Source organism: Seriola lalandi, unplaced genomic scaffold (assembly GCF_002814215.2).
Source record: "Seriola lalandi dorsalis isolate HSWRI2012SDOR001 ecotype SW California unplaced genomic scaffold, Sedor1 jcf7180002054680, whole genome shotgun sequence".
Taxonomy (NCBI): domain Eukaryota; kingdom Metazoa; phylum Chordata; class Actinopteri; order Carangiformes; family Carangidae; genus Seriola; species Seriola lalandi.
Genome location: NW_019525233.1, coordinates 350,354 through 361,589, shown reverse-complemented (window position 1 = coordinate 361,589; position 11,236 = coordinate 350,354). Strand labels below are relative to the sequence as shown.

The window sequence follows — 11,236 nt, the reverse complement described above, 5'->3', positions numbered from 1 at the left end:
GAAACCCCTCAGCGCAGGTGGACACTCACCCGTGTTGTAGAAGAAGCAGTCCACAATGGTGCAGTTATTGAAGGAGGATCCCACTGAGGAGACGTCTTCAAAATAACAGTTGATGAAAGACGAGTCGATGAACGTGACCGACTTGAACTTCATAGTGATGAACCTGTGAGGAGGAGGAGGAGGAGGAGGAGGAGGAGGAGGAGGAGAGGACATGGATGTAAGTATCAGGATGAACAGGTTGGGAACATATTTCTGACAGCAGTGATCAGACTCTACCACAGCGGTTCCCAACCTTTTCCATTTCACAGCTCACTCCAAAATCTTGTCGGCCCACACGCGACCTCGTAACCACACGGAGGCCAAACGACACGTTCTGAGAGCACTTTGTATTTTTAATGATAGGACTGAGCTGAAAGCAGGGGAAGCTTTTTCTGTTCTGTTCTGTTCGACAGGTAGAGATCCCTCATCGATTCATTATTGGTATGATCATTACATTTTGTACATTTTACTGCTTGCAAATGATTTGTGCGGCCACAGGTTGGGAACCACTGTTCAGCAGGTACAAGTGAACACGACACATCATCACTTTTTAAATTGATATAGTGAACTTGTTAGCAAACAGTTGCTTGTTTTCATGTTTCTGATTCTGCTGAATCTAACGCTCCCTCTCTCTTAGCTCCGCTCTTGGTCTCTGCCGACTCCTGAGGAAAACATCAGGTATCAACTTCTGTTCTTTAAATGCTCAGCTTCTACTTGTAACAGAGCAGTTTTACAAAGGGATGCTGCTACTTAAGTATAAAGTGTCCTTCAGCATGTCTAACATGACAGGGCCTTGCCAGTCTGTTATTGATCTCTGTATCTGTTGTTTGCTGCTGCACAGTTTCATGATACTGCTCTTTGATTTTTTCCTCTTAATAAACGTCTCCAACGAGGATGGAAAAGAACAAAAACAGCGAATCGATGCATCTCCTCTGTGGCCTTTGTGTAAGTGAGAATCATAACCAGGAGGAGAAGTAAGATTTGTGTGTGTGTGTGTGTGTGTGTGTGGGAGAGAGAGAGAGAGAGAGATACGCCTTTTAATTTCCTGGTGGTGAGAGAGATAAAGGAGGCAGGATGAATATTACCAGCAGAGGTGTGCTGTTTGTGGGAATGACGAATAGTCCCTGCCATCCCACAGCGGGACAAGCAGCAAGCCTTAAACACAACGCCGCGCAGAGCGAGGCTCACGAGGTTTAACAATTTCTTAATCATACTTCTTTTTTGTTTTACCTGTCGTTCATAAAGACAGAGTTTCTTTGGATCTGATTCTCCAGGGTGAAGTTGAAGGTGAAGTCTTCAATGCGTTCGTTGTTGTGGATCTTCACTCTGGAGGCGTACTCGTCGGCCTGAAGGTGCTTGATGACGTCAGGGAACCACACAGACAGCCCGTAGTACCTGGACACAACGACACAGCGCGTCATCAGGCTACGGGTCGCCTCAATCATCTGAGGCTCATTTTAGTATGATGGTTAATACCGATCACCTGTAGCCAATGAAAGCACATGTAAATGCAAGAGAGGAAATGGACAAAACATTTCCTAATAAGGGCGCAGATTAGGTTTCAGAGCAGCCAATCACATCTCCTCTGAGGATAGGAGGTGGTGACCCAATCAGCAGAGGGGTTTCTCCCTCTGGTGGCGTTTGGTGTTAAGAGCTGAACGATATGAAAAACAAATCATATTTCGGCAGATATTGCGATTGCGACACGAGTCTTGATTTCAGTCGGAGTGTCCACTTTTACGTTTCATTTTCACAGAAAAAATATTTTTTAAAAATTGGCGATGGGATTTTTCTTAGCGTGTTCCCTTCAGTCAGTAAGAGTCCGTGTAGCACCGCAACACTTTCAGCTCCTGCAATTTCAACATTGAATTAGTCATATTGTAATTTCGATAATATTTCAATTAATTGTTCAACCCCAGCATCAACACTTTACAGAAAATTCAGTTAATTCCATTGGAAACGCTGTGATTAGTGGTGAAGTCAATCTGCTTGTGCGTCTACAGACAGTTAGGAGGTATTTTGGATAAAAGTGTGTGACAGAGCGGCAGAAGTTGCTAACTGTCCTTTAGCAAGTCAGTTATTTTCCTTCTTCAATAAATCTTTATTGAATGAAATGCTGCACAGTGCTGAACAAAAGGCCAGGGTGAAGTAAATAGAGTAAATAGTGACTTTGTGACTGCGATTCATCTTAATTAAATCTGGTAACATAGCGGCTAAATATGTGTGTGTGTGTGTCTTTAAATGTCTGTACATGTGTGTGTATGTCCATATAAAAATGATAAAGAGGAAATGACAGTGTTGTGGAGTAGATGGTGTCTGAGCGAGGAAGTCAGACAAAAAGAAAATATGAAACCAGAATAGAATAGAATAAATTATTATTTTTTTTGTATTATAACACAACCTACTTTTGTCTCTTTTTAATTTTTAAAAATTTTCCTCAGGGCTGAAAATTTCCAACATGTTCACACTGTAACTCATCGAAGCAGCGGTTCTCTCCTTCTAATCTAACCTGTCAACATTCATCAGGACGATACACGTGCCTCCGAGACGAGAGCTACAACGAAAATCAGTTATTAAGCAGGAAAGTAGTGGTGACTCAGCTAAGTATCACCCGGGGCAGAATACAGCATCATTCAACATGACGGAGGCAAACAATGATAACACAGAGAGGTGCAGGAGTCGAGCTGGAGGTGAGGCCAAAGACTCTGCAGCAAACTTCTTACCCAAAAGACAGAGTGAACCAGACTGCAGCCAGTTTCATAGTGTTGTCCTTTACTGGGTAGTTGAAGCATCTCATAAAAGTCAACCAGATCTATTTATAAAAGGGAAACAATTTTTACATAATTAGAAATCTTTTACAACCGTTAAAAAAAAACGGAGTATAAAACAAACCAGGGCAAAGACAAAGCAGCGGCATACTCCTCTGAGCTCGGCCTTGATCTTGAAGAGGACCTTGAGCACAGGGTTGGCTGACTCATTCTGCATCTCCACCAGCTCGTCCAGCTGTTTGGGGATTTTTATCCGGTTCACCTGCAGGGGGAGACACTGATCTGTCACCTGCTGATGGCACTGCAGCAGCGGGGGGAGGTTGCCAAGTGTAGAGGCCAGTGTGTGTGTGTGTGTGTGTGTGTGTGTGTGTGTGTGTGTGTGTGTGTGTGTGTGTGTGTGTGTGTACTCACAGTGAAGACTCTCTCCGGCTCTCCGCGGGCGCGCATGTTGGTGTCGTGGATGTGTTTGAGCACCATCCAGGCCTCGTCGTGTTTACCCATCTAGGAGAAAAGACAACTTGAACGTATTATGTTAACGTGTGCACATTAGAAATCTCAAGTGGCTGGACTTGATCTGGCTTTTATTCCTGAGGAGTTTCTTAGATTTGGATTCTCTTTATACTCTATATATTTGTGAGAAAATTATAACGTGTGCCCAGGAGTTTTCAAAGTTCGCCCCCCTCCTCATAAATCTCCCTCTGGGGACGTAATTAGAAGTATAATGTCGGCACAACTCCGAGTGAATTCGTTTTTTTTAGCCTTAATTTATTCATGTTTGGCAAAATGGCACCATCAAAAAGTACGCCAAATTAGCCACTAGCACTTCCTGTTTGCAATGTGCCCACGCATGTATCGACAGCTATCACTTCACTTTTACTTTTACAAGGAGGAGGAAGATTCTAAGCGGATTTATGGCCATGGACATTAGAGATGATCGGGAAGTATAAATTACACTGAATCAAAAAACGTGTGTGTCATGTCTAAATGTTCAGATTTGACTGAGTTATGACTCCGAGAAGGACTAAAGATTTTTTGTGGGGTTTTACATCTCTCCCTTCATGCCCCCCCCCCCCCCCCCCCCCAGGGGAGGTTGACAACAGTTTGAAATCTGCGTTTGTTTTTCTTAAAATAAAGCAAATACATTTTCTTATCCATACGTATCATTATAACTCTCTCTCTCTCTCACCTCCAGGTAGAAGCGGGGGCTCTCAGGCATAAAAGTGAGAGCGACCACTGCGGAGACGCACGGCAGCGCACACACCACCACAAACACTCTCCAGCTGTGGAACTGGTAGGCCGAGCCCATGCTGAAACTCCAGCCTGCACAAAGGACGAGGACACACACACGCACACACACATATATATAGTCAGAAATAATGTCGTATGTCGTAAGTTCAATCCTATATAACATGACAAGACATAAAACTTTAATGACACAAAAACTTGATTTATAGCTTCTGTAGTTTTCACTCCATTTCATTTATTTTTCTCTTTCCTTCATGGTTGGAGTCACTGCAGGTTTTTATATTTCACTCTGTTACGCTCACGGACAAACACACCAGCTGTTTCTCTGCCACAAGCTGATGATGTTAAAAAGGTTTTTACCGAGATGTTTGCAGAATATTTGGGACAGCGTATTTAGTTGCTGAGGTGTTGCTACAGCCGGTGAACGCTACACGGCGTGGATACTTTCTCTGCGTTCAGGTAGTTGTCTTTGTTGTCTTTACATGTTTGCAAGCTGTGCCGGGGGTTGCTACGGTGATTGACGTGGCTGCTTGGCATCTTCAAGTGGTTGCTAGGGAGGTCTGGGAAGTTGCTATAGGGTGCAGCGGTCTGAACGGGATGAAGCCTGAGGTTGAAGCTTTCAGCACCATGGACAGAGACACTGCTGTTTCCATCCAGGGGTCAAATCCAGAAACAACAATTTATTGCACAACTTTGTCTAATGCATGATTCACTCATACCTTAATTGCAAAGTCAACTTGTAAAGCGGGGACACGTTATTTGTGCTGGGCTCTCCGCACTGCAGAACTCTCTCTTCAGATGTTCTGTTTTATTCCATTAGAAAAAGAACAATGTTGGTATGTTATCAAAGGAAGAGCTTGAATCCCTGGGCATGACAGAGAGATGTAAGTCAGAGTTAAAGATCAAAACTCATTATGAACTCATTATCACAAAAATGTGTTTGAGTTTAGACTGATATTTGCACATCGTTGGCAATTTTAGGATAATTTCCTTGCGAAAAACTTGTTAAGAATTGACTACATGCTTCATTAGTTCGGCCCCTGTGAAACTGGTTTGTTACATTAGGGAAGGAGCCTGGCGGTCCTCAGAGGAACATGACCCACATTTGCTTCTTTTTTTTTTTTTACTAATCTGGTGAAATGTATGTGTGTTTCCTGTTGACCACACACAGGAAGTAACAGGAGAATCTCTTAGTTGGCGGCAGTAGCAGTGCTCAAAACACAGTGGAGGTCGACATCGTCCAGAGCTGCAAGTCCCCTCAACAATTTTTAAGAGAAAATTACAAAAGCAGTTTAGTGTTTGTGTTTTTCAAAATAATGGTGGTCCACACCTGGTTGGCGTAGTCCAAACACTGCTGGTGGTAGGGTAGGAATGTGTGTGTGTGTGTGTGTGTGTGTGTGTGTGGCCTGTGGGCCTGCTCCAGCCTGTACCAGTACAAACCTCATTAGGGGGATTATAGCTATAATGGACTGGAGGGGATGGCTGACTGATTCAGATACTCAGCAAGATTTATGTCCCTACTCTACAGTAAGTGAGCACAACTGAGACATGCACACACACACACACACACACACACACACACACACACACACACACACACACACACACACACACACAATGTCCTTGGCCATCGTTCAGTGCTGTCAGACAAATTTTTAAGCACTATGCGTGCATGAACACACACATATACTGTTATACAGAAAAGCATACAGACAAACACTAACATCATACACTGCGACACACACACACACACAGTATAAAGCCAGTCACAGCAGGCAGATTTTCTTTTTGTCGAACTTCCCACTTCTTTTTCTCCATCACATTCTTGACACCTTAAAGAAGACAAAATGACACACACACACACACACACACACACACACACACACACAAAGAGTTATCTGACCTTTGTCCACCAGTCAATGCAAAGAGCACTGCGGCGGAACCTATTACCCACACACCGCTGCATCTCGGAGAAAGAAAATGAGTTAAAACAGTGGCGTCTAATCAATTGACCTCAATTATGAGCCTCCGTCGGCGCTCTCGCACTCACACAAGTAAAGTTTGTGAAGACAGACACGCAGACTGAAGATGGAAACTTATATCTTGAACAGAGATACAAACTTTGCATCCATCTGTGAGCATCTGGAAACAGCTGTAGGCGAGTAAAGGTATGACGTTTGATGCTGAACTAAACAGCTGTTGATGCTAACGTTAGCTATGCAGCGATAGCGACACTTACAAACAGCTCCTTTAAAGATAAAATCAAACCCTGGTTTTGATTTGAAGTGTCAGCATTTTGATTCTGCCATTACCTCTCTATGGTTCTCATAGTTTTCCATCCCCACAATTCCCTTCCTTCATGAGGGACGAGGGGATTGTAAACGACATAATCCCACTTTGTGCAGCTGCATCAGATTGTTCCCTGCGCAGCATGTGATGTTCTCTTTAAGGGTCTCGATTCGCGGCCAAGACCGAAGAAGTTCAGATAAGTTTTCTTTACATGTTGTGGAGAAGTTTTCATCGGTCTTGTGACTTTATTCTAGATAAGAACGCCACTCGGTGGAGGTACTTAATCAACCCGGCGCCTCTGCATTACAGAGCCACACACACAGTCTGGGAGGAGAACATTGTCCTTTTCCTCTTTGCTCATCCCTTCTCTCCTCCTTTCTTTTAATACTGTTTCACTCTGTGCCTTTTCTCTTTGTTTTCTCTCTGCGCCTCCCTCCAGCCCTCTGCTGTATCCCTCCACCGTTCGATTATCCCTGACACAGGCCACATAAATCAAGCGCACCCCCCCCCTCCTTGTCCTCCTAATCTCTTTCTCTGCTCTTCTTTCCCCGTCCACACCCCTTCTCGCCAGATTGATTTCATTTCGCTCATTTTGTTCTTATCCTGTGACACACACCTCCTCCCCTCTCTGTTATCCTCCAGCTCGGCCTCGCTACAGTTTTATGAGATTTGTAATATCAGCCGAGCTTTTACTTTTTTTTTCTCTTTTTTCTTTTACTGCCTCCAACACGGTCACATAAAATCCCATGAAATTAACACAAATACCGTTTATAGACATTATGTATATTTTTAAGACCACAGCACGCTGCTCCGGAACAGTTTTGGAAAAGTTGCTGCAAAAAAAATAAAAACTGAACATTTCATCCTTCTTCGCCGTGTCAGCTGACGTCGCCCCCCCCCCCCCCCCCCCCCCCTGGGTTTCTCACTTTACTGATTCTGGGACCAATTTGCTGTGAAAGGCCTTCATGTGCGCATCCACCGTGCAGGCTGACATATGCTTTGCTGCTTTTTCTGCTGCTGCTATTGTCAGAGCCTCCACCTACACCGCCACCTGCTTTGTGTGCGTCTCTGTGTGTGTGTGTGTGTGTGTGTGTGTGTGTGTGTGTGCTACCCCGGAGGGTCTTGATTTCTAAATTAAGCCCGGGGACTGGGGGATTTATGAATCATGTTGCAATGTATGTGTTTCACTACAGCAGGGAAGCGTCGTCAAGAGCAACAACCGTGCCGCAAAGTCAAACTTTACTGCCATCTCTATTCGCTGTAATGTTTAAACTAGTGACGCCAATGATTCCTGACAGAGAGAAACTTCTCCAGTTTGGAAAAGATGCACATTAAGTCACTTTATCTTTAATTTGCTCCAATTCTACACACCATCTGTATCTGTGTCCTCTGTGTAGAGAAGAAGGTCTCTTCCTTCATTTCTTGCACATCGAGCAACGCACATTACGTAAAGTACATTACTGTATTATTACGTATTACGTCTTCCATTATCTGCTGGATGTCCTACAGTTAAATGACCAGGTCACGACTCCTCCTCTGTCCAGTCCAGGTGTCTGAAGCCTGTAATCTTTGACTCTCTTTATGCTGAGGCACAAAACCAGGATCTTTTCACTCATTCGCTCATCTGGAGAATTTCATCCTTGCTTTTATCTCCCATCCTCACTAAATTATTGTAATGCACTTTATTGTGGTCTCAGCAGGCTACAGCTAATAAGACATGCTGCCGCCAGGCTTTGTACTCCAGCGAGTTTTCATTACACTATCGATAAATTGAAAATATACAGAATAAATTAATAGTCAGTATCCGTAGCTTTTAGTCTCCAGTACGGATCAAACTCTGAAACACTGGATCTTAAATTCTCCATAATGCAACTCAATAGCTGCATTGTGGACACCCGAGTCTTTGAGACTGTGCGCTGTGTTTTCTTACAGCTTTGTATTATAAATGTGTGTCCTCGAAGCCCGAGTCGATGCAGCCCTTCATCATCGCGGCTATTTTCTCCTCCAGAGCCGCAGTCACTGAACAACTGTTTTGACAGGCTGAGTCGAAAAAAAACACCGCGGCACGAAAACTTCATCTTCAACTTTCTCTCCAAGATGAGTGAGCGTATTTACTTCAGTCTCTGTGTCCCTGATTGCTGTTTTTTCAACTCCTGATCTGGTAATTCCCTACAACATGTTTACTGCCTCAGATCCTCTGGTTGGGTCTCTAGTAGTGGTTCAAATTTCTTGTCTTGTCTCTAAAGCCGGATTCAGACCAACTTGAGCCCCTCACGACAAAATGCAGCCCCCCCCCCCTTTCATTTAAAATGTGATTGTCTATTTATTTCAAATGGAGCCAATCAGGTCACACAGCCAATGTCCCGACTGTAACGGGCCTGTGGCAAAAAGGTTGAACTTGACTCAACTTTTGCTGCAATGCAGTGTGACATCATCCGGCCAAATGCACGCTGGCCAATCAAATACATGTTGCACACATTCTTGGTAGATTACCTGGTTGTAAAATCTTGTCTCATGATACTTAGAGTTAATTTGCTGTGCAGGGTTTTAGTGTCTGATGAGCCTATAAACCCAGACTGAACTTCCTGGATCTGACTTCACGTCTCACCAGCACCTTAAAGAATAAATTATGAACGCAGCAGTTTTCTTTTAACGATTATAATTTGTTGTAATTGTTATGTTCCTATTATGACAAAACTCTGTGGTGCAGTGTCCACAGCTTGGTGCTCACATCATGACTGTTACATCAGGTCACAGCTGTCACTCACCGTAGTGTGGGATGATGGCCCAGGCCATGGCTGAGGCATAAATCCCTCCGATCATCCAGAACATGCAGAGCCAGCTCAGATGCTCTCCTCTCTTCTCTCGAGCCAACACCTCCGCAAAGTACGAGAATACTATTGGCACAGCTCCACCAATCCTGCAAACACAGTCTGTAATTAACTCTGTGTGCCTCGGTCACGCATGCAAAAAAAAACAACAACATTCAAAACAGATTCATGGTTACGTAAAATCATCAGGGCGTTTGGGGTTTGAAATAATAGAAGCAAATGAACTGTGAATGATAAGAACTCTTAAAATACTGTAAATAAGTCAAACATGCAACTTGTGATTATGCAATGAGCCTTTGAGGACGTCAGATTTCGACTAATTTTCGCCATCAGGGCAGAAACAGGGTCGAGCGGTCAGCTGTTCAGGCCTGTTTCAAAACCTGAACCATCAGGAAGCAGCGACGCTGTCCGCTGCAGATTTGTTGGAGGAAGCCATGTTGTCATCAACTGACCGGGGAAAATGAAAGAAGAAGCATAATGCAGCACACAGGATATTACAAGTGTGTAATTTAATCTCTGAGGCGTCTTCACTGTTGCATTACCGGACAGAATCAGAGGCTGTTGAATAAATGTTTGGATTATAGTGAGTTGAGTATATTTGTTACATATATGTAAATACAATAGATAAAATATATGTATCCAGTAATGGATTTATGATGTGTTATTCCCACATATTTATCTTCTTAAGGCGTTAAAGATCACGGTCTAAATGATCACGGTCACCGAGTTAATGAGGTAAGTCAATCTGACAACAACTCTCGGGGCTGGATCGTATTCCTTCCGGACTGAGGGTGTAAAAAGAACATAAAAAAAAGAAAATAAATAGAAGTCCCAGCATTCCCCTTAGAGATCCGTTACACCGTCACCAATACCACCACAGCTCCAAACACTATAGATCCGTTCGCTCAGGCACATTTCCACAACAATCGTACAGATTCTCAAAGGTATTAAAGCTAAAGAATGAATGTGTTTCACCCTCTACTATAAACCTGAGAATTAAGAGATGAAATAAAAGCTACTGATTAAAAATTTAAAGCAAAGCCATTAAGGAAGTGGCAGTTTTTTTTTTTCTTCTCCTTATAGTTGCTTATACAACTGTAATTAAACAGAAGCGAATGTGAATCTGGTGATGATTAAACTGGAAACAGGCTGGACTGGTGGCCTCTAATGGGTGATGTGGAGGTATGTACACTTTACACTAATGATTTTATATGTCTGAAAATAGAAGAGCAGTAACACTTCCTGGTTTTGACAGCTCTACCCAGTACAGGTAATACACCTTACTGTAACTGAGGCTCATCATCGACCTGCATCACCTCAACTCATCATCACTGGTCAAATTTAAGAACTGTCTCATAGCATTTACTTTCCATTTCCCTCAGTAGAATGACCTTTGAACTTTAGCTGACCTCTGTGAGACATGTACTGTGTGAACAGGGATGTCAGATCACTGATCTGACGGGAGGGGCGTGTCATTCATCGAGGACGTGGGCAGCCAAGCAGACCACACCAGCGCTCACCGCCAGATGTTCGGCTCGGCTCATTTCTGCAAGTGTTCCTGTTCTGCTTTGTTCCTTCCATCTCACTCACACTCACACTCACACACACACACACACACACACACACACACACACACTCAGGGGGATGAGGATGGGCTGGTGCCAGGCAGTTAGAATAACCTCCTGTCATGTGCTTTGACTTTGGAGGAGGAGGGGAGACGGCAGAGGAACCGGTGGGAGGACAGATCGGGCCGGAGAGGCGGGGGGGGGGAAAAGTCCTCGGAGATGCTACAGTCGCCTCAAACACACAAAGGGGAGGACGGGGTGATCCAGGGGAGAGACAGGAGATGAGAGAAAAAGGAGAAGCGTTAAGAGGACTCACCCAAAGCCAGACACCATGCGGCAGAGGAGGAACATGCTGTAGCCTTGAACGAAGGAGGAGAGGAAGGCGAAGAAGCCGTTGACGGACATGGATATCAGCAGGCACTGTTTACGGCCCAACTTGTCTGACAGGCCGCCCCAGAAAAAGGCTCCAAACATCATCCCCAGATACACTATGCTACCT

At 44.1% G+C, this 11,236-nt stretch overlaps 1 protein-coding gene across 1 annotated transcript in view; it reads right to left on the bottom strand.

The window, feature by feature from the left end:
• The window catches only part of LOC111666765 (synaptic vesicle glycoprotein 2C-like), a 37,611-nt gene that overhangs the window by 6,739 nt on the left and 19,636 nt on the right, over positions 1-11,236 (bottom strand). Inside the window, exons 3-10 of the mRNA XM_023422224.2 lie at positions 11,054-11,234; positions 9,110-9,261; positions 3,994-4,127; positions 3,219-3,308; positions 2,959-3,069; positions 2,763-2,851; positions 1,270-1,434; positions 30-163 (exon numbers count right to left, since the gene is read on the bottom strand). Of these exons, the coding sequence (XP_023277992.1) occupies positions 30-163; positions 1,270-1,434; positions 2,763-2,851; positions 2,959-3,069; positions 3,219-3,308; positions 3,994-4,127; positions 9,110-9,261; positions 11,054-11,234 (1,056 nt within the window). The remainder of the gene's footprint in view (positions 1-29; positions 164-1,269; positions 1,435-2,762; positions 2,852-2,958; positions 3,070-3,218; positions 3,309-3,993; positions 4,128-9,109; positions 9,262-11,053; positions 11,235-11,236) is intronic.